This window comes from Oncorhynchus clarkii, chromosome 23 (genome assembly GCF_045791955.1).
Source record: "Oncorhynchus clarkii lewisi isolate Uvic-CL-2024 chromosome 23, UVic_Ocla_1.0, whole genome shotgun sequence".
NCBI classification, from domain to species: domain Eukaryota; kingdom Metazoa; phylum Chordata; class Actinopteri; order Salmoniformes; family Salmonidae; genus Oncorhynchus; species Oncorhynchus clarkii.
Window position 1 is genome coordinate 10,671,125 of NC_092169.1, and position 23,822 is coordinate 10,694,946.

Here is a 23,822-nt window from a genome sequence, read left to right on the forward strand (position 1 = left end):
ATTTTCTATTAAGCTATCTTTACTTTTACTCAAGTATTACAATTGGGTACTTCTTTCACCTCTGCAATGTACTCAATAACTGTATTGGTCATTGTTTTCCTTCATGCTGATGGAAAGTCTACAGGTACAAACCTAGATGACCAGCCTTTGTACAATACAGTACTGTACATTTACATTAAGTGGTTTGTAAGGACGGTAAATTAATACTTTTATCTTTCTGTATTCCATTATAATGACAATCACAGAGAAAGGGACAGGGCAACAACTCTTACAATTCCAACGATTGAATCCTGCAAGATATTGTTCTTAATTATATAACTACCTTTTTTGCAAAGAGAAGATGCTATATCGGTCCGTTAATACTAGTAAAAGCCCAATGCACATATGTATATACACTTCTCAAAAAAATAAAGGGAACACTTAAACAACACAATGTAACTCCAAGTCAATCACACTTCTGTGAAATCAAACTGTCCACTTAGGAAGCAACACTGATTGACAATACATTTCACATGCTGTTGTGCAAATGGAATAGACAACAGGTGGAAATTATAGGCAATTAGCAAGACACCCACAATAAAGGAGTGGTTCTGCAGGTGGTGACCACAGACCACTTCTCAGTTCCTATGCTTCCTGGCTGATGTTTTGGTCACTTTTGAATGCTGGCGGTGCTTTCACTCTAGTGGTAGCATGAGACGGAGTCTACAACCCACACAAGTGGCTCAGGTAGTGCAGCTCATCCAGGATGGCACATCAATGCGAGCTGTGGCAAGAAGGTTTGCTGTGTCTGTCAGCGTAGTGTCCAGAGCATGGAGGTGCTACCAGGAGACAGGCCAGTACATCAGGAGACGTGGAGGAGGCCGTAGGAGGGCAACAACCCAGCAGCAGGACCGCTACCTCCGCCTTTGTGCAAGGAGGAGCAGGAGGAGCACTACCAGAGCCCTGCAAAATGACCTCCAGCAGGCCACAAATGTGCATGTGTCTGCTCAAACGGTCAGAAACAGATTCCATGAGGGTGGTATGAGGGCCCAACGTCCACAGGTGGGGGTTGTGCTTACAGCCCAACACCGTGCAGGACGTTTGGCATTTGCCAGAGAACACCAAGATTGGCAAATTCGCCACTGGCGCCCTGTGCTCTTCACAGATGAAAGCAGGTTCACACTGAGCACATGTGACAGACGGGACAGAGTCTGGAGACGCCGTGGAGAACGTTCTGCTGCCTGCAACATCCTCCAGCATGACCGGTTTGGCGGTGGGTCAGTCATGGTGGCATTTCTTTGGGGGGCCGCACAGCCCTCCATGTGCTCGCCAGAGGTAGCCTGACTGCCATTAGGTACCGAGATGAGATCCTCAGACCCCTTGTGAGACCATATGCTGGTGCGGTTGGCCCTGGGTTCCTCCTAATGCAAGACGATGCTAGACCTCATGTGGCTGGAGTGTGTCAGCAGTTCCTGCAAGAGGAAGGCATTGATGCTATGGACTGGCCCGCCCGTTCCCCAGACCTGAATCCAATTGAGCACATCTGGGACATCATGTCTCGCTCCATCCACCAACGCCACGTTGCACCACAGACTGTCCAGGAGTTGGCGAATGCTTTAGTCCAGGTCTGGGAGGAAATCCCTCAGACCATCCGCCACCTCATCAGGAACATGCCCAGGCGTTGTAGGGAGGTCATACAGGCATGTGGAGGCCACACACACTACTGAGCCTCATTTTGACTTGTTTTAAGGACATTACATCAAAGTTGGATCAGCCTGTAGTGTGGTTTTCCACTTTAATTTGGAGTGTGACTCCAAATCCAGACCTCCATTGATAATTTTTGTGTGATTTTGTTGTCAGCACATTCAACTATGTAAAGAAAAAAAGTATTTAATAAGAATATTTCATTCATTCAGATCTAGGATGTGTTATTTTAGTGTTCCCTTTATTTTTTGAGCAGTGTGTGTGTGTGTGTGTGTGTGTGTGTATGTATATATATATATATATATATATATGCTGCCACCCCCGTGCTTCACGGTTGGGATGGTATTCTTCGGCTTGCTAGACTCCCCCTTTTTCCTCCTAACATAACGATGGTCATTATGGCCAAACAGTTATATTTTTGTTTCATCAGACCAGAGGACATTTCTCCAAAAAGTACGATCTTTGTCCCCATGTACCGTTGCAAACCTTAGTGTATGTAAACTTCTGACCTCAACTGTAGCTTAATTCCACAAGATTTGTACATTTATGGATTTTTTAATTCATTTTCTATTCATTCAACCTGCCCTTCATCCACACAATATTTCATGACCCTGCATATAATCGCGGGTACTGCGGGTTATGAGTCAATCTGTGCATCACTATCGTTCAGCACTACTTGACTGGACAGAGAGAGCGAAAGAGGGTGTAGGTCTGTTTTTTTTGTGCACCTGACAGCACTGGGCTTTAGGAAGCAGTGGGCTACTGCCGGCCAATTAAAAATCTCACAACCACCTCTCTGAGCTGTGACAGGAGCAAGAGGTGATCAATCTGTAAGGTTTTGGAGGACTACCTCTGCCCACAGAGCCCCCCTAGATACTGTCCTCTAAAGTAACGCCTTCTTCCCTCACTCCTCTCCTTTTTCTCGCTTTCTGTCTTTCAGAAGCATTCAAACTAGAGTTGGGTGGTATCCAGATTTTCATATTGTCATACCGTCCTTCTCATTACCGGCTTCATACACAAGTGGGGTGCCCAAAAAACGCAAGAAAAAAACATTGGGCTTCTATTGCCAGAAGTAATAGCAAATTTCCCTTTTGGCTGGTAGCTAAATATACTAACAAGCATATTTATCAATCTATACACAATACCCAATAATGACAAAGCAGAAAACATGTTTTTTGAATTTGTAGCAATTTTTTTTAAACAGAAATACCTTATTTACATAAGTATTCAGACCCTTTGCTATGAGACTCAAAATTGAGCTCAGGTGCATCCTGTTTCCTTTGATCATCCTTGAGATGTTTCAACAACTTGAATGGAGTCAACCTGTGGTAAATTCAATTGATTGGATATCATTTGAAAAGGCACACACCTGTCTTCATAAGGACCCACAGTTGACAGTGCATGTCAAGACAAAAACCAAGCCATGAGGTCGAAAGAATTGTCCATAGAGGTCTGAGACAAGATTGTGTTGAGGCACAGATCTGGGGAAGGGTACGGAACAATTTCTACAACATTGAAGGACCCATGTGCACAGTGGCGTCCATCATTCTTAAATGGAAGAAGTTTGGAACCACGAAGACTTCCTAGGGCTGGCCACCCGGCCAAACTGAGCAGTCGGGGGAGAAGGGCCTTGGTCAGGGAGCTGACCAAGAGCCCGATGGTCAATATAACAGAGCTCCAGAGTTCCTCTGTGGAGATGGGAGAACCTTCCAGAAGGACAACCATCTTTGCAGTATTCCACCTGTGCGATTGGCATCAACTACTACTACTAGTACTATTATAATTTATTGAAAACTTCCGTCATTTTTTTAACTGTATTGATGGTATTGAAAATCTATCCATTGGCTACTTGCAACTACGCCGGCATACCGCCCAAGCCTAATTCAGACAGTTTTTGTGTCCGTCAACAACAGACGCAAAAACTGCGGCTCTCCGACTACCATTTGTGTGTCTTTCAAAAGTTAACTTCAGAAAACTTTCGGTAGTTAGATTGCATAAGACATTATTAATGTGTTTTTTCAATCTGTCTGTGCAAGCCTGTACTTTGTCTCTGAGTCTGTAGATACCCACCTGAGGAATTTGGCCTTGTTTTTATTTTGTGTTTAAATTGCCAATTTATTTAGCAGTCTGTCATTACTGCACAAATAACACTCAGCTGATTTCTCTGTGTGATTAATCTCTGCAGATAAGACATTTCTCAGGGTTGTCTGTTATAGTTTGGATTTAATAATAGCAATAATAGCAGCACTAGCAGTACTGGCCTACGCACACAAATCAGCAGTGTACTGTAATCCGGTGTAGCGGTAGCTAGCAAGCTATAGAAGGCCTATGTTCCATGGTGCTCAGGGTATGCCTATATGTCTGTCTTTTTGTATATCCAGCGCCCATGAGCTGTCATGAACTGGTCGTTCCCCTATACGCTTTTACAGTGCTGGGCCTTTCTCCCAGTGGACTCACAAACTGAGGTGGAACTCTGTGATCTGGACCCCCTGGCTGTCTTTCTGACCCCTCTGTTGTCACACGACAGGGGACATGTGGAGGGTGATGTGGCTCCAAAGGGTTGGCTCCTCTGCATGTACTGCAGCTGCTTACTCCATGTCACTAGTGTCAGTCACCACTGTACACTCCCACAGGCAGCCATGGACCCCTAGACACTGATCTAAGGTCATCTTTGCCTTTTCTGTGTGTGTGGGGTAAACTGATCATAGGTCTGTGTGCCTAAGGGGAATGTCTACCCGGAGTGTCTGTGTTATGGAGTTCTCAGTTCTGTAATATGCTGTCTCACTTGTACTCTCCGGCCGTTTACTAGATCAGGAGTCAATCTCCAAGCCTCCATCCCCAAGGCCTGTTCCATGTGTTTTAAAAGCAGGATAAAACATTGAGGCAGACAGAATGAATGGAACCAGCAGAAGAGAAGTGGTCAGAGGGGAGGATACAGTAGTAAGTGGACAGAGAGGGATTGTGTGGGAAGCAGCCTGAGATGTTTGGCCAATTGAGAGAGCAGCGACAGTCCCAAACGTCAGAGCTATGCTGGCTGCTGTTAAGCCTGTAACCATTGATTAAGACTGCTAATCAGATTAATGAGATAAAGGAGTTTAGGAGGGCAGGCTGAATCTGATGCTGAGGGAGAGATGAGGATGTCGTGTCTCTACTTTGGCCCCCAGGAGGGGGCTGGAGCTGTTGTGACAGAGGGGGTGTATGTGTGTAATTAGTGTAACTCATCGTTGCATTACTAGTGTGAGAACCCAGGGTGAGATCTGAGACACTCTGCCATGGCCTGAGAGCAACATCTCCCATACCAATACATACCACAGTATATACAGCACAGTATGCACTGAGTATACCAAACATTAGGAACACCTTCCTTATATTGAGTTGCAACCCCCTTTTGTCCTCAGAACTGCCTCAATTCATCGGTGCATGGACTATGCAAGGTGTCGAAAGCTTTCCACAGGGATGCTGGCCCATGTTGACTCCAATGCTTCCCACGGTTGTCAAGTTGGCTGGATGTCCTTTGTGTGGTGGACCATTCTTGATACACACGGTAAACTGTTGAGTGTAAAAAAATCCAGAAGCGTTGCAGTTCTTCACACAAACCGGTGCGCCTGGAACCTACTTGAATACCCCATTCAAAGGCACTTACAGTGGGGCAAAAAAGTATTTAGTCAGCCACCAATTGTGCAAGTCCTCCCACTTAAAAAGATGAGAGAGACCTGTAATTTTCATCATAGGTACACTTGAACTATGACAGTCAAAATTAGAAAAAAAAATCCAGAAAATCACATTGTAGGATTTTTAATGAATTTATTTGCAAATTATGGTGGAAAATAAGTATTTGGTCACCTACAAACAAGCAAGATTTCTGTCTCTCACAGACCTGTAACTTCTTCTTTAAGAGGCTCCTCTGTCCTCCACTCTATATTAATGGCACCTGTTTGAACTTCTCAGTATAAAAGACACCTGTCCACAACCTGAAACAGTCACACTCCAAACTCCACTATGGCCAAGACCAAAGAGCTGTCAAAGGACACCAGAAACAAAATTGTAGACCTGCTCAGGCTGGGAAGACTGAATCTGCAATAGGTAAGCAGCTTGGTTTGAAGAAATCAACTGTGGGAGCAATTATTAGGAAATGGAAGACATACAAGACCACTGATAATCTCCCTCGATCTGGGGCTCCACGCAAGATCTCACCCCGTGGGGTCAAAATGATCACAAGAACGGTGAGCAAAAATCCCAGAACCACACGAGGGGACCTAGTGAATGACCAGCAGAGAGCTGGGACCAAAGTAACAAAGCCTACCATCAGTAACACACTACGCCGCCAGGGACTCAAATCCTGCAGTGCCAGATGAGTCCCCCTGCTTAAGCCAGTACATGTCCAGGCCCGTCTGAAGTTTGCTAAAGAGCATTTGGATGATCCAGAAGAAGATTGGGAGAATGTCATATGGTCAGATGAAACCAAAATATAACTTTTTGGTAAAAACGCAACTCGTCGTGTTTGGAGGACAAAGAATGCTGAGTTGCATCCAAAGAACACCATACCTACTGTGAAGCATGGGTTTGGAAACATCATGCTTTGGGGCTGTTTTTCTGCAAAGGGACCAGGACGACTGATCCGTGTAAAGGAAAGAATGAATGGGGCCATGTATTGTGAGAATTTGAATGAAAACCTCCTTCCATCAGCAAGGGCATTGAATATGAAACGTGGCTGGGTCTTCCAGCATGACAATGATCCCAAACACACCGCCCGGGCAACGAAGGAGTGGCTTCGTAAGAAGCATTTCAAGGTCCCGGAGTGGCCTAGCCAGTCTCCAGATCTCAACCCCATTGAAAATCTTTGGAGGGAGTTGAAAGTCCGTGTTGCCCAGCAACAGCCCCAAAACATCACTGCTCTAGAGGAGATCTGCATGGAGGAATGGGCCAAAATACCAGCAACAGTGTGTGAAAACCTTGTGAAGACATACAGAAAACGTTTGACCTCTGTCATTGCCAACAAAGGGTATATAACAAAGTATTGAGAAACTTTTGTTATTGACCAAATACTTATTTTCCACCACAATTTGCAAATAAATTCATTAAAAATCCTACAGTGTGATTTTCTGGATTTTTTCTCTTCTCATTTTGTCTGTCATAGTTGAAGTGTACCTATGATGAAAGTTACAGGCCTCTCTCATCGTTTTAAGTGGGAGAACTTGCACAATTGGTGGCTGACTAAATACTTTTTTGCCCCACTGTACATTGTTTTGTCTTGCCTATTCATCCTCTGAATGGCACACATACACATGCCATTTCTCAATTGTCTCCAGGCTTAAAAATCCTTCTTTAACCTGCCGCCTCCCCTTCATCTACAGTGAGTGAAGTGGATTTAGTGACATCAATAAGGGATCATTGCTTTCACCTGGATTCACCTGATAAGTCTGTCATGGAAAGAGCATGTGTTCTTATTGTTTTGCATATTCTGTGTATACAGACTACGCTCACACTAAATGCATACTATTTTCATGTCAGTTCACACACTTACTGTACCGTTAAACGCAATTATTTTGTTAATTCCTGCATTTCTACACATTTTGCCATGCTTATGCCCTGTTCTTATGCTATCTGAGTGACTCAAACGTTATAACAAAATCAATGCGGACCCCATGCCATTACATTTTTGGAATTAGTGAGAATTTCTCCTTTCCAAGATAATCCATCCACCTGACAGGTATGTCAAGAAGCTGATTAAACAGTATGATCATTACACATGTGCACCTTGTGCTGGGGACAATAACTGCACATTTTAGTGGCCTTTTTTGTCATAAAACACAATGCCAAAGATGTCTCGTTTTGCGGGAGAGGGCAGTTGGCATGTTGACTTCAGGAATGTCCACCAGAGCTGTTGCCAGAGAATTGCATGTTAATTTCTCTACAATAAATCACCTCCAATGTCGTTTTGGAGAATTTGGTACCATGTCCTTCCGGCCACATCCCAGTTTGTTCTCATAGACTAGACGTAACATAAATGTAAATCCTGTGTATATGTGTATATGTTACGTTTGCTATGGTTACATAAGGCAGATGGTTACTCAAGGAAAAAATGTAAGAAGGGTGGATGAGTCGGCGTATAATGCGAACATCTAGCAACGCGAAGGTTGCGAATTCGAATCTAATCATGGACAACTTTAGCATTGTAATTAGCAACTTTTCAAACGCTTACTACTTCATTTATTTTTTCTTAATTTTTTTTTCTACTTTTACCCCTTTTTCTCTCCAATTACGTGGTATCCAATTTGTAGTTACAGTCTTATCTCATTGCTGCAACTCCCATACGGACTCGGGAGAGGCCAAGGTCGAGAGCTGGGCGTCCTTTGAAACACAACCCAAACACGCCGCACTGCTTCTTCACACAATCTCTTAACCCTCTTAACCCAGAAACCAGTCGCACCAATGTGTCGGAGGAAACACAGTGCACCTGGCTCGCCACAGGAGTCGCTAGTGCGCGATGGGACAAGGACAAACCTGCTGGCCAAACCGCCCCCTAACCCGGAAGATGCTGAGCCAATTGTGCTACTTTTTTAAGCTACTTTGCAACTACTTAGCATGTTAGCTAACCCTTCTCCTAACCCTAACCTTAACTACTCCTAAACTTAACCCAAACCTCAACCCAAACCCCTGGCTTAGCTAACGTGCTTCACTGTGGGGATGGTATAACGATAACGATGGTCATTATGGCCAAACAGTTCTATTTTTGTTTCATCAGACCAGAGGACAGTTCTCCAAAAAGTACGATCTTTGTCCCTATGTGCAGTTGCAAAATGTAGTCTGGCTTTTTTATGGCGGTTTTGGAGCAGTGGCTTCTTCCTTGCTGAGCAGCCTTTCAGGTTATGTCGATATAGGACTCGTTTTACTGTGGATATAGATAATTTTGTACCTGTTTCCTCCAGCATCTTCACAATGTCCTTTGCTGCTGTTCTGGGATTGATTTGCACTTAAGTACGTTCATCTCTAGGATACACAACGAGTCTCCTTCCTGAGTGTTATGACGGCTGTGTGGTCCCGTCGCCGTGGATAGGGGCATGCTCCTTCTGCTATGTTCTGAAGTCCACGATCAGCTCCTTCATTTTCTTGAGGGAGAGGTTATTTTCCAAGCAGCACTCCGCCAGGTCCCTCACCACCTCCCTGTAGTCTCGTCATTGGTGGTAATCAGGCCTACCGCTGTTGTCTGCAAACTTACTTGATGGTTGAGTTGGAGGCGTACGTGGCCACACAGTCATGGGTGAACAGTTAGTGCAGGAGGGGGCTGAGCACGCACCCTTGTGGGGCTCCTGTGTTGAGGATCAGCAAAGTGGAGGTGTTGTTCCTACCTTCACCACCTGAGGTGCGGCCCGTCAGGAAGTCCAGTGTCCAGTTGCACAGGGCGGGGTTCAGCTTAATGATGAGCTTGGATGTTACTGTGGTGTTGAAGGCTGGTATTTAGGTATTTATCTTGTCCAGATGGGATAGGGCAGTGTGCAGTGCAATGGAGATTGCTTCATTTGTGGATCTATTGGGGCTGTATGCATATTTTGTGGGTCTAGGGTGTTTGGTAAGGTGGAGGTGATATGAACCTTAACTAGACTCAAAGCACTTCATGATGACAGAAGTGAGTGCAATGGGGTGAGAGTAATTTAGTTAAGTTACCTTTGCTTTCTTGGTTACCCAAACAATGGTGGGCATCTTGAAGCAAGTGGGGACAGCAGACTGGGATAGGGAGAGATTCAATATGTCCGTAAACACTCCAGACAGCTGTTCTGCGCATGGTCTGAGGCCGCAGTTAGGGATGCCATCTGGGCCGGCAACCTTGTGAGGTTTACGAGAGCTCACAGTACTTGGGTGTGGCCTGTGTTGGCAGGCACTGTGTTATCCTCAAATCCTCTAGATGTTTAGCTTGTCCAGGAGCAAGACGTCGGTGTCCGCGGCGTGGCTGGTTTTCCCTTAATAATCCGTGATTGTCTGGAATCCCTGCCTGTCTGAGCTGATGAATTGAGACTCCACTTTGTCTCTGTACTGACATTTTTGCCTGTATGATTGTCTTACAGAGAGCATAACTGGAATGTTTGTATTCAATCATATTCCCAGTCACCTTGCCGTGGTTAAATGCTGTGGTTCACAATTTCAGTTTTTCGTGAATGCTGCCATCTATCCACCATTTTTGGTTTGGATAGGTTTTAATCGTCACAGTGGGAACAACATCCCCTATACACTTCCTGATTAACTCCATCACCGTGTCAGTGTATGCATCAATGTTATTCTGAAGCAACCCAGAACATATCCCAGTTGGCGTGATCAGTCTTGAACAGTCTTGAAGCATGGATTTTGATTGGTCAGACCAGCGTTAAATGACATTAGCACAGGCACTTCCTGTTTGAGTTTCTACCTATAGGATGGAGGAGCAAAATAGAGTCGTGATCTGATTTGCCGAAGGGAGGTCGGGGTAGAGCCTGTTAGCCATCCCGGAAGGGAGAGTAACAATGGTCGAGAGTTTTGAAGTGCGAGTACTGCAGATGATGTGTTGATAGATCTTCGGTAGTGTTTTCCTCAGATTTGCTTTATTAAGGTCCCCAGCTCTAATAAATGCCGCCTCAGGATTTGCAGTTTCCAGTTTGCGCAAGGTCCAGTGTAGTTCCTTGAGCGGTCGTGGTATCCACTTGAGGGGGAATATTCCCCGGCTGTGAAGAAAACTATCAAAAGTCATTTGATAGTGAGGTATTCTAGGTCGGGTGAACAAAAGGACTTGAGTTCCTGTACGTTACCACAATCACACCATGAGTAGTTAATCATGAAACTTACACCGCCTTTCTTCTTCCCGGAGAGTTCTGTTTTTCTATCTGCACAATCTATTGAAAACCCAGCTGGCTGTATGGACGGGGACTGTATATCCAGAGAGAGCCATGATTCCGTGAAACAGAGTAAGTTACAGCCCCTGATGTCTCTCTGGAAGGAGATCCTCGCCCTGAGCCTGTCAACTTTATTGTCCAGGGACTGGACAGAGGCGGTGGATGGTGTGCACGCCTCCTGAGTCGGACTAAAAGTCCACTGCGAATACCTCTTCTCCGCCGGCGGCATCTTGGAGCAGCCCCTGGGATAAATTCAATCGTTTTGGAAGGTACAGGACAAAGGATCCAATTCAGGAAAGTCATATTCTTGGTTGAAATGCTGGTGAGTTAACGCCTCTCTGAAATCCAAAAAGTTATTTCCAGCTGTACATAATGAAAATGTGAAGAGCGTTCTGGGCTAATAATGAGAAATAAAACATTAAAAAGTATAATACTCCAAAGTTGCTCAGGAGCCTGAAACAAGGTGGCATTCAGAGATGTAATTGCATTGACAGGAAGAAGCTGTCTTATTCACACAGGCTATTAATGTATAGTGAGGGGGAACAGGAGGCACATTGCTGCTCTCTGAAATACACAAATATAGAACTCACCTGGGACATAAACAGTAAACATATATACAAAAATTCATTCATACTGGATGTGCATGCACACACTCCCAACAGGAGCACTTCAAAACACACTAACACAGTGTTGACCGTGCCGCTTTTCCGCTCGGATTATAGCCTTGGCCTGCTCTCTGAGAACGCACTGCCTCCTCAGTACTGGCTGCCAGACTGACACACACAAATACCGACACACACACACATACTGACACACACACACACGCACACACACATGGAGCCACCAGGCCTTCCACCTTACCCCTATGCCAAGGCCAATGGCAATGCTCACATCAACCTTACCTCTCATGTTCAACCAAACCCCAGTGACTATACAGACAACGTATCTACTAATCTCCTGCATAGGGTAATGTATCTTATTTCCTCCTTGATTCCTATTTTGGCTACTACTGCATTATTATTGTTAAAATTATTAAAATTAACGCTTTGAATTAAAATTACCTATTTATTCAAAGCGTTATGGTTAGGCATAAGGTTAGTAGTGTGGTAAAAGGTTAGGTTTAAAATCTGATTTTAAGAAGAAACATTTAAGAAATAGGTGGGGTTTAGCCATAATTATGACTGTGAATGTGGACCTCATGATACCCCACTCCCTTTCAAATGTTGACATGCCCACATACACACACACGGTGGGTGGCCTTATGTGGCTCCTCCACCAGCCGTGCAGATGCATGCGGTTTATTACGTAAACACCAACAACGTTGCGTGTGGGAATGGAACGCGGGTAGGTAGAAGGAACACAGCAGAATCCCATAGAATAACGACAACACACAGTCCCTCAACACATACTTCCTGTGTTTTGCTGCTGAGATTCCCTGAGCCTGATTCTTGTCAGTAGTGCTTTCTCAGCTGGGGTTTGTATTGTTTCAATCTCCTCTCCATCACTCCAGGGCCACTCTCTCCTGCCTGGTAAAATATACGCCTGATTCCCCTGTTTTGTCATGGCTCTGCTGGCGTGATACACAGATGGTAATGGAGGCCTCAACCCCCTTTGTGCTCTCTTTCTCCCCCTCTCTCTCCACCTCCACAATTGCCTCATTCCCTCCTTATCTCCAGCTGGCTGCCCTAGTGTTTGCATGGCACTCCATGGAGAGATTAACTGGGCCCCGGTGGTTTTGCGTAGCGGTAACGCACCTGGTAACAGTGTAAATATTGTGACATCTCTCCTTCTCTCTCTCTCTCTGTCTGTCTATCTCTTCCTCTCCCCCTCTCGCTCTGTCTGTCTCCCTCTTCCTGTCTATCTCTCTCCTGTTATCTTATCCATCTCTCTCCCTACCCTCCTTTCTCCCTGCGCCAGTGCTCCGCTGCGACGGATGGCCTGCTTAATGAAGTGCCATCTCTAATCTTTAAATATTTAGTCTGCTTTAATGAGGGAGATTATATTTGAATGTTTTTCTCTGGGAGGCTGATGATGAAGAGAGGAATACTTTTTTTCTCTATCTCGGCGGCACCGAGCAGTCTTGGTGTGTCCTCTTCTGTCCTCTCAACTAAGACCATGGTCTCAAACTCAATGTAGATATTTTTAGCTGTCCATCTGGCTAACAAAGCCATGCCTGCCAGTGCTGTGTGTTTGCATTGCTTTCCAGGAACTGTCAAGCTATTGAATGACAGGAGGGAGAGAATACATTTGCTACATTTGCTAGTCAAAGATAATCAAGTTGAACTAAGTCACCATAAATGGAAAGACCTAAAATAAAAGCTTACAGTAATTATCTTGTGTTTCCAGTCTATGAGAAGACCTCCCTCTGTCTTTCTATCATAGGCTGAAATGGGGAAATTAATTTGATTAAACTCAGCAAAATAAGAACTGTCCCTTTTTCAGGACCCTGTCTTTCAAAGATAATTCGTAAAAATTTAACACTGTTTCCCATGCTTGTACAATGAACCATAAACAACTAATGAACATTCACCTGTGGAACGGTCGTTAAGACACCAACAGCTCACAGATGGTAGGCAATTAAGGTCACAGTTGTGAAAACTTAGGACACTAAAGAGGCCTTTTTACTGACTCTGAAAAGCACCAAAAGAAAGATTCCCAGTGTCCCTGCTCATCTGCGTGAACGTGCCTTAGGCATACTGCAAGGAGGCATGAGGACTGCAGATGTGGCCAGGGCAATAAATTGCAATGTCCGTACTGTGAGACGCCTAAGACAGCGCTACAGGGAGACCGGACGGACAGCTGATCGGCAGACCACGTGTAACAACACCTGCATAGGATCAGTACATCCGAACATCACACCTGCAGGACAGGTACAGGATGGGAACAACAACTGCACGAGTTACACCATGAACGCACAATCCCTCCATCAGTACTCAGACTGTCCGCAATAGACTGAGAGAGGCTGGACTGAGGGCTTGTAGGCCTGTTGTAAGGCAGGTCCTCACCAGATATCACCGGCAACAACGTCGCCTATGGGCACAAACCCACCGTCGCTGGACCAGACAGGACTGGCAAAAAGTGCTCTTCACTGACAAGTCGCGGTTTTGTCTCACCAGGGGTGATGGTCGGATTCGCGGTTATCGTTGAAGGAATGAGCGAGCGTACACCGGGGCCTGTACTCTGGAGCGGGATCGATTTGGAGGTGGAGGGTCCGTCATGGTCTAGGGTGGTGTGTCACAGCATCATCGGACTGAGCTTGTTGTCATTGCAGGCAATCTCACTGCTGTTCTTACAGGGAAGACATCCTCCTCCCTCATGTGGTACCCTTCCTGCAGGAACTGGCAAATCTGTTGCAGCCCATGAGGAGGAGATGCACTGCAGTACTTCATGCAGCTGGTGGCCACACCAAATACTGACTGTTATTTTTGTAATTTTGACCTCACCTTTTTTCAGGGACACATTATTCTATTTCAATTAGTCACATGTCTGTGGAACTTGTTCAGTTTATGTCTCAGTTGTTGAATCTTAATATGTTCATGCAAATATTTACGCAGTTGACAGTGAGAGGACGTTTATTTTTTTGCTGAGTTTCTATCAGTCGGTGCTGGCTCACATAGCAGTCCATGTTATGATCTACTCATAACTCCAATAGAGTGTTACTAGTCAGGAAGAGATAATGATCAGAATGGTTGGATCATTGTTCATGGTTTTTCTATGAGCTCCATCTATTAACTATCATTTCCTTTAGATGTTGACCTTTGCTGTTTTATTACTACACTCAATTGTGAACGTGTTGTAGTTGAACATTAGCTGAGGGTTATGGTCAACTCAAGTGATAGGTACTATTTAAAATACCATAGATTACCACATTGTTTTGCTTTCATGGACTTTGTGGCACCCTTGGGGCCGGTTTCCCAGACACGGATAAAGCCTAGTCGCAAACTAAAAAGCATTCTCAATGGCGAATCTACATTGTAATTGACTTTAAGTCCAGGACTAGTTTTAATCTGTATCTGGGAAACCGGCCCAGTTTTAATGCCCGAAGTTTATACGATTATAAAAAAATATATAGACGAGTATGTTCTAATCTATCTATTACCATAGACTCCGTGCCTGGCCTCCAGCTAAAGAGAAGATATCCACAGTGTTTGAAGCCAGACAAACTCCATGGCAACGAAGGAGAAAACGAATGAAGAGAGGGACTTATCTGAGTCCAGAACACTCCATTATAGTCCTGCGGTATGAGAGAGGAGAGAGCTCTTCTATCGACCCTCATACAAATTCATAACCTGCTAAACAAACACACAGAGTTCAGCTTTCATGTAACACTGGGGAAAACCGGCAGATCTGTCGCTCTCATCGTTGCTGAACAACCTTATTCCAAGATCACTCAACAACAAGGAACAAACGTGCAGAGAAATACAACCAACCCTCCTGCCTGCTTGTTTCATGTTAGGTGTCAGCGCTGCTCACAGTCTACCGGGCGTGCTGTTCTGTTGGAACCCCTTAGGGGGGTGGATGGATGGAGAGAGGGAGGGAGGGCATTTCCTCCCGGAATTTGATGGTCAGCATTCCTCTGATTGGGCTTTTGGGTGCATGACCCCGGGGTCCGAACAGAGGAGGGTTGAAGAGGGGGAGGACTTCATGTTTTCCTTTCTTCCCTTTGTTCCGTCTGCTTTTTGGTTCACAGAGCAAACACAGTGGTTCTCGTCCCTCTTGATATTCCAGTAGATGGACATGCATCTGATCAACACAGCAGGCTTCTCGATCCATCCTTTCGGCTAGGTGAATTACACGCACATATACAGTTTCTCTCAATTTATCCGATTCAATTCAGGCCAGCCATGTACCCTAATCTGACCCTATGCCTTATTTAGGAGATACATATTCATGGTAACCTCCACTTAAAGTATTTAATTTTTTTAACATGGATCTCCAAGAGCAGCATTTTAAGTCTATTGTTCTCAGTCTTGCCATTGGCCCTCACAAAATGCAATTTGAGGCTTTGCTTTTTTGACCCCATTTATCAGGGTTTCCAGTCAGGCTCTTTGTAAGTGTTGGATGGATAAGTCATAGGTTATACTGACCATGAGGCAGTGCACCTGTGAGTGAATAAATAAGACACCCCTGGGGTGACATAACAGTCCCCTGCCCTTCTCTCCTGTTGCCTTCAAAGGAGCCCAGTCATTGTGTTACTGTGGGCCTATCTCCCCCTACCGGTGGGTTCCTGCATTGAATGTACTGACTTGGTAGGATGAAGTTGTTGCCACTAGACAATGATGTAAGTATTGCGTATGGTTAAAGTTATTAGGGTAGGGTAATCTGATCCTAGACCTGTGTCTTAGGTCAACCCCTCATCATCTTGCCTGGATGGATCTGTGGAATGTGAGGCACCAGTAGAAACAGCGGCCTCCCACCAGGCCCTCTGGTATACCGTAGTCTCAGGTCAGGGGTCAGTCGAATGGTGTGGACAGGATGCATGCTGGTCCTTAATAGAGACGCTCGTAAGAGCAAACCCAGGTGTAGGACTGCAATGGTGTTTGTGTGTGTGTGTGTGTGCTTACATAGACTGGAGCCTTATTCACTATCATACAATCTTGCAGCATTCTTAAATCTTCTCTAGATCGAATAACCTCTGTTATCGTCTGATCTGTCATTCCCTCTGCCCTCTGCTTCCCTGTGTTATCTTGCCTCATTTAAAAACACATGGCTGCTCTCTTCTGAGTGTAAAGAAAATACATCAATAATTTAAACTACCAGAATTAATAACAGGGCATCTGTCCGGCATATGGATAGTTTAGTATGTAATGCTCTGTGTGATTTGAAGTATAATCAGGGACTTTCCAACCCAGGAACCCATCTGGTCCTGTGATAGAGGTCGTCAGAGTCCCGTCATTTCCACTCTTTATCTGCATGCCGTTCTATATACTGTAGCGCTTCTATAGTCAGGATGCAGTAAAATAAGGAGAGGGTTTGAAAGAGAAATGCTTACCTTTTTTCTAGGAAAAATCTCTCTGTGGGCTTTATGTTCCAGATCGGCACTCATTCAGGATGAGCTTGTTCAGTTTGTTTTTGATGCCCAATATACTCTCTTGCGTACTTTATCTCTCTTTCACACACCTTTGAGAGAGAACCTCGCCCCACACACACACACACACACATACCTCCCCAGCTCCCACCTGCTGCCCTGTTTGTGTCTGCTGATCCAGTCTGCAGCAGGGTGGGGTCTGTGGGATTAGTAGTCGGAGTCACTCCTTCTCTCTGTGGTTTAGTCCTCCCTCCCCAGTGTGAGCCAGACGAGCCCGGGGTGAGGAGGAGGACCTAATACGGTTCAAGCCTGCTCCTCCAGCCGTCAGCAGCCTCAGCATTTAGGCTTTATAAGCTGCTCAGGGCGATAGCCCCGGGCCACTGCTACTGACAGGAGGCAGCTGGAAGGGAGCGCTCTCTATAAACTACACTGCTCAAAAAAATAAAGGGAACACTAAAATAACACATCCTAGATCTGAATGAATTAAATATTCTTATTAAATACTTTTTTCTTTACATAGTTGAATGTGCTGACAACAAAATCACACAAAAATTATCAATGGAGGTCTGGATTCGGAGTCACACTCCAAATCAAAGTGGAAAACCACACTACAGGCTGATCCAACTTTGATGTAATGTCCTTAAAACAAGTCAAAATGAGGCTCAGTAGTGTGTGTGGCCTCCACGTGCCTGTATGACCTCCCGAGACAACGCCTGGGCATGCTCCTGATGAGGTGGCGGATGGTCTCCTGAAGGATCTCCTCCCAGACCTGGACTAAAGCATCCACCAACTCCTGGACAGTCTGTGGTGCAACGTGGCGTTGGTGGATGGAGCGAGACATGATGTCCCAGATGTGCTCAATTGGATTCAGGTCTGGGGAACGGGCAGGCCAGTCCATAGCATCAATGCCTTCCTCTTGCAGGAACTGCTGACACACTCCAGACACATGAGGTCTTGCATTAGGAGGAACCCAGGGCCAACCGCACCAGCATATGGTCTCACAAGGGGTCTGAGGATCTCATCTCGGTACCTAATGGCAGTCAGGCTACCTCTGGCGAGCACATGGAGGGCTGTGAGGCCCCCCAAAGAAATGCACCCATGACTGACCCTGCTCCTCCTTGCACAAAGGCGGAGGTAGCAGTCCTGCTGCTGGGTTGTTGCCCTCCTACGGCCTCCTCCACATCTCCTGATGTACTGGCCTGTCTCCTGGTAGCGCCTCCATGCTCTGGACACTACGCTGACAGACACAGCAAACCTTCTTGCCACAGCTCGCATTGATGTGCCATCCTGGATGAGCTGCACTACCTGAGCCACTTGTGTGGGTTGTAGACTCCGTCTCATGCTACCACTAGAGTGAAAGCACCGCCAGCATTCAAAAGTGACCAAAACATCAGCCAGGAAGCATAGGAACTGAGAAGTGGTCTGTGGTCACCACCTGCAGAACCACTCCTTTATTGGGGGTGTCTTGCTAATTGCCTATAATTTCCACCTGTTGTGTCTTCCATTTGCACAACAGCATGTGAAATGTATTGTCAATCAGTGTTGCTTTCTAAGTGGACAGTTTGATTTCACAGAAGTGTGATTGACTTGGAGTTACATTGTGTTGTTTAAGTGTTCCCTTTATTTTTTTGAGCAGTGTATATAAGGAGGAGTGGAGCAGGAAGCTCAATGAATCAGTTTGGCCTTGGTGTGAAATGGTCAGTGACCAGCTCATTTCCCTCTCCTCTCCCCCACATCGTTGGGCTTAACCGTCCTGGACCTGCTCTTGGGGCCGGTTTCTGTCTTAAATGTCAGCTGTAAAATCTGTCAAATTCACTGGGAGCCCTGTGGGACTCATGGTTGTGTTCAGGGTCAAACGCTCTGTCTCTTTCTGTTTTTCTCTCTCTTACCCGAAGGCTTGTCTGTGTGGCTGGGAGGATGACTGGACGCCATGTAGATAGAAAATACACTGAACACCCACTCTTTAGATGGGGAAATCTCAGCACTGCATTCTCATGTTCTTTCTTTCTGCTCTCTCCCTCACAGGTTTCCTGCCTGACCAACCTCGTTAGATAAGACACACACACCTTTTTTCAGGTGAGACCTCTCTGCTTCCTCCTGTCATAACACCACCTCAAACCTACCACCTCTGTTTACCCCCCAGTCTCAGTCAGATACTTACCCTAGTCGCTATTACCCCACCTCCATTCTTTTCCAGGTATGACCACCAACTCAGTAGTAAAAAAAAAAAAAAAACATTACTTCAGAGGACAAGGTGACGCTGACCCATCGTTCCCTTCGATAGCCCACCCAACCCAGTGCCGCCTCCTCACCCAGTTTCTGTGCCCCTGTGGGAGGAGGAGGAGGAGGACCCTGTGTTGTTGTGATTTGTCTCCCTGCAGCCAGTTGGAGGGGAAGTGGTCAGCGAGGTGAGGCTGTTCTCAGGCTAAAAATAGAGCAGGTTCCTGTTTCAGGATGCCCCCCCCCCCCCCCACTGAGGGTGATGGGTTGTGTCTGCGTTGAGGGAGGGAGGTCCGCTCCAGAGCGCCACGTCTCAGAGGTTCTGTGTCGGGGGCGGAGGGTTGGGGGATGCGGGGGGTTCAGAGCGGAAGCACCATGAGGGTTTCTCTTGTTACATTATAGTCGGGAGGGTCTCTGTCAAGATCTTTCTCTCTCCTTCCTCAAGTTCTTGCTTACCTTTTTCTTTGTCACTCCTCATTGTCCATTCTGGATCTCTCTTGCTGTCTGTGTGTTCATCTTCCTTTGTGTTTTACTCCGTCTTTGTTTCTCTCGGTCAAGGTGCCTTTGTTAAAGCCAAGGCTTAGTTGGCACTTCTGAGAGAAAAATGATCTTTTAAGTGCTTGCCCAGGGAATGTTGCGTAGGGGCATGGTGGATGACATTGATCATGTCAGGGAAACTTTGATAGATTGCAGCATCCTGTTTATAATGCAGGGCTGTGAGAGTCTGTCTTGGCTTCAGACTCGATGTCTGTTTTTTTTGTTAATAACGAACTGATATGGGCTACTTGTTTTGCTCTTTGCAGTTAACCACATATTTGTATTTGCACTGTAGCGCCATGTTGGCTTCTTCCAGTCCCCCCACAGTGATAAATGATCCAGCCAGTCTGCAGGGACTGAGACACCCTTTCACTGCTGATGTATGGATTTGCGTGAGCTAGTTTCGTAACCTGGTCTCAGTGGAATCAACCCAGCCCACTGCAGGTGGAATGCCTTAAATTTCTGGTGGCTCCCGTTTAAGGCAGGTGTTGTTCTGGAGATATTTCCCAGTTTGCTAACACACTGACAGTGAGCAGCTCTCGCGGCATTGAGTTCCCTGACCCCCCCGGAGCTACCACTGTGCACCTGCGTCTGTGTTCGACCGGCTGCAATCGTAAACAAAATATTGTGCTGTGCAGCATTGGCCCACTTTTGAGATTGTGAACACCCTCAGCCACCCACCCACACAGCCATATAATCATTCACGTTTAAGGTCAGAGTTTTCCTTTCACACCTGTAACGCTATCTTTGTGGAGGAAGAGAGTGCGGGAGGAGGTTCTGGTTCAGGTTCTGCCGTGGCTATTTTGGGCTTCATGAGAAAATGTGTTCATGACACAGGGCTTCGGAGATGGCCTGGTTTTGAGTTGGGGGGGGGGACATGGTGGGAAATTCACGAGGCTGCAATTTTTAGGCCATATGGAAGCATCATGAAATCAGATGATCAGTAAACTGACCCTGCCTCATGTTCTGACTTGTTCTCTGAAGACGTAGGGTTTTGTGCCACTGTCAGCAAACAGACGACGTGTACCCACTGGGAACAACTCAGTCTGACAGGAAGTTACACTCTTAAGGTTTTATAGCTGCCTTTGATTTATTATGCTGTTAGCTGAGCAGTTTTTGAAAGTGCAAACAAATTATTTTTGTCTATCAATGTCAAGTTAACATGTATTTGTACTTTTAATTGAATTGCTGTCTTTGTTGACCCTGCTTCACCACTTTTCCTTCTGTTTCAGTTTTGCGTTGTCATGAGAAAGACATTATCCTGAGGACACATTTTGGATACGAGAACATGGTGTGATCTGATGTGCACTAACCCTACTTTCTCTCTCTCTCTTCTCTCTCACATTCTGCCCCTCCTTCAGGCTTTTTCTCCCTCTGCCGCCCCCAAGATGAGCAGGCTGGGCCTCCACAGGGGGCAGTGTTCAGGGTGCGCCCCAGCCCCAACCGGCCCCCAGCCGAGAAGCTGCTGAACATAACGTACAGCCACACACACACAGAACCTGAGAGCAGGAGCTACACACCCACGATAGGGTCGAGATACAACCAGTGTCTCCTGATAACGGCCGTGTTTACATGTGTACAAGGGAGTGGTGTGGTGTTCAGTGACGGAGAAAGGAGAGAGATCCGCCTAGAGGAGGGGAGCGAGCGGAGGAGGAGGAGTGTGAGGAACACACAGAGAGAGAAACCCAATCCTCTTCGGTAGCAGAGCTGCGGACGGGCGAGCCTGGGAGAAAGAGAGAGAGAGGGAGGAGAGTGTAGAGGGAGCCCTAAGTCCAGCGCAGACGGTCAGAGCAGCCAGCCAGGCAGGCATCTTGTCCTGCATACAGAGAGGTGGAGCGACGAGCAGGGCCCCAGACGGAGAGTCATGGGCTATGGGGGCCATGGTGACCTAGCGTAAATGGCTATTCCTCAGCACAGCTTGGTGCCAGTGTCTGGAGCTCAACCCTCCACCTCCTCCTCTTCTTGTGTCCCTGCCCGCTGCTGTGCCACGCTGCTGTTCGTCCCCGACACTGCCTTCTGCTCTGCCCCTGTCGTGCTGCGGCTATGGTGGCCAGCCTGTGGAAGCTGGTGCGGGGCGTCAGGCAACTGGAGCTCCATCGCCTCATCCTGGCGCTCATCGTCTTCTGCCTCCTCTCCATGGCCTTCTTGGCCTACTACGTCAGCAACAGCCCCAAGATCAAGGAGGCACCCCCGCTGCCCTTCAGTGACTGCGGGGGGGTGCCGGTGGCTGTGGGAGGGGGGCAGCGGGCGCCCCTCTTCCTGCCTCGCTCAGGTCGACTGCGCCAGGTGAAGGCCATGGACAACTCTCGTACGGATCCGGTGGTGCTGGTGTTTGTAGAGAGCATCTACTCTCAGCTGGGCCAGGAGATCGTGGCCATCCTGGAGTCCAGCCGCTTCCGCTACCGCACCGAGATCGCCCCGGGGAAGGGAGACATGCCCACGCTGACTGAGCGCAACCGTGGCCGATACGCCCTCGTTATCTACGAGAACTTGCTGAAGTACGTCAACCTGGACGCCTGGAACCGCGATCTGCTGGACAAGTACTGCGTGGAGTACAGTGTAGGCATCATCGGCTTCTTCAAGGCCAATGAGAACTCGCTGCTCAGCGCCCAACTCAAGGGCTTCCCTCTCTTTCTGCACTCCCACCTGGGCCTGAGGGACTACCGAATCAACCCCAATGCCCCTCTGCTTTACATCACCAGACCTAATGAGGTGGAGCAGGGCCCCCTGCCCGGGGACGACTGGACTGTGTTCCAGTCCAACCACTCCACCTACGAGCCTGTCCTCCTGGCCAGCACCAAGTCCTCTGACGCCCTGACCCACCTGGGGCCACTCAGGGCTATGCACTCCACCGTGGTCCAGGACCTGGGGCTTCACGACGGCATCCAGAGGGTCTTGTTTGGAAACAACCTGTCCTACTGGTTGCACAAGCTGGTGTTTGTGGACGCCATCGCCTACCTGACGGGCAAGCGGCTCTGCCTCTCGCTGGAGCGCCACCTGCTGGTGGACGTGGACGACATCTTCGTGGGCAAGGAGGGCACCCGCATGAAGGTGACCGACGTAGAGGTGGGTTCACTTGGTCTTTCTTTCTCTCACACTCTCCCTCTCTGCTCTCACGGTAGGCCTGTATGTGAGGCTCAGTTGATTTGCCTAGGTTCACTGTCAGTGGTAATTAAGATTGTGTAAAGATTATTAATAACGCAGAAACACAGAATATTCCAAAAGGGAAGATTATTTCAGTCTGTCACCTTATCAAGTGTAGATGTTTCTGTTAAAGCACCCTTTGATTATTTTAAGAAAGTGTGTCTTTCCTACTCCTCGCACCGTGGGTTGAACATATTGATTTCCATTGCCATTCTCCGTAAGGTGTGACTTGCTTCTAAGGCAAGGCCAAATAAAGGCTAGCGTTTATTAGGATGAATCGCAACAGGATCTGTCTCTTCTGCCATTAGTCTAGTATCTGGTTGTTAGTATGCTACTGTGTCAAATAGATTTGCGTGTGTTCTCTTCACTTTGAGAAAAACCTCCACTGGACGACGTTAAGGCTTTTCCAGTCTTGAACAAAATCTTGTTTGAAGTGACAAAAACAGATGTGTGAGAGTCTCCAGTACGTCACAGCACTCTTAATGGGTTTTCTCGCCGCTCTATATAGCTGTTGAACACATTTAACCCACGTCAGCAGTTTGTGGTGCAAAAATACGAGCCATGTTGCCTGGAGGGCCACTCTGCCAAATGCATCAAACTAAATTAACACAATTAATGGGAAATAATAGGAGTATTAATTAGGCTTTAGCACTGATAACAGGGATGCAGTTTAGAGTGTAATGGGGGACGGTACAAGGGGGCAAACTTGTCGCTTCAGTAAAAAGAGACCTGCTCACTCCAAGCGTGTCTCCTTCCCCACGAGTGGTAAGGGGGTGGGGAGGTGCAGGGCAACCAAGAGTCGTTCAGCCAGTTAATGAGCCTAGTCATCAACTAAACCTGACAAGGTTGGTACCAGGCAGTTGCATAAAAAGGGCATATGGAAGGAGAAATGTACTGTTGGCACCGCCGCTGTGTTTAGTTATCACACCACCGGTTAGACATTTCTGCTTAATTGCTCCTGTGGAAATTGTATGACTAATAGACCATTGACGTCTCAGGCAGCCGAGTCAGGTACATGCTTTTGAGGCCATTCTCTAAATGGAAAAAGCAACATTACATTACGTGTATATATGGATTAATTGTGGAGCACAGAATAGAACAGCCAAGGTAGTGTAGTCGGAAGAATGGCCCATTGATTTTGCTCACCTCAATCTTCTGAACAGAAGTGGTCCTCTCTGAAAAGAATGGGCCAACATGGTCTCTCGAGCATCAAGTCAATGGAACCACTTACCACTTTCTAATGTGTTAAAGATGCTGAAATATATTTGATGTCTATCCAAATAACATTTTCACCCCAGCATATTGATCCAGAGAGTTATACCACATGACCAAAAGTATGTGGACACCAG

At 46.7% G+C, this 23,822-nt stretch overlaps 1 protein-coding gene across 4 annotated transcripts in view; it reads left to right on the top strand.

Moving 5' to 3' along the window:
• The window catches only part of LOC139381195 (bifunctional heparan sulfate N-deacetylase/N-sulfotransferase 2-like), a 200,533-nt gene that overhangs the window by 146,214 nt on the left and 30,497 nt on the right, over nt 1-23,822 (top strand). For 2 of the 4 annotated variants that reach the window (XM_071124623.1, XM_071124624.1), the window contains 2 exons: nt 18,598-18,648; nt 20,691-22,395. In XM_071124623.1, coding sequence (XP_070980724.1) covers nt 21,373-22,395 — 1,023 coding nt within the window. In that variant the 5' untranslated portion in view covers nt 18,598-18,648; nt 20,691-21,372. Of the gene's footprint in view, nt 1-18,597; nt 18,649-20,190; nt 20,400-20,690; nt 22,396-23,822 lie in introns of those variants that run through there. The other 2 variants (XM_071124627.1, XM_071124625.1) reach the window with 2 other exon arrangements.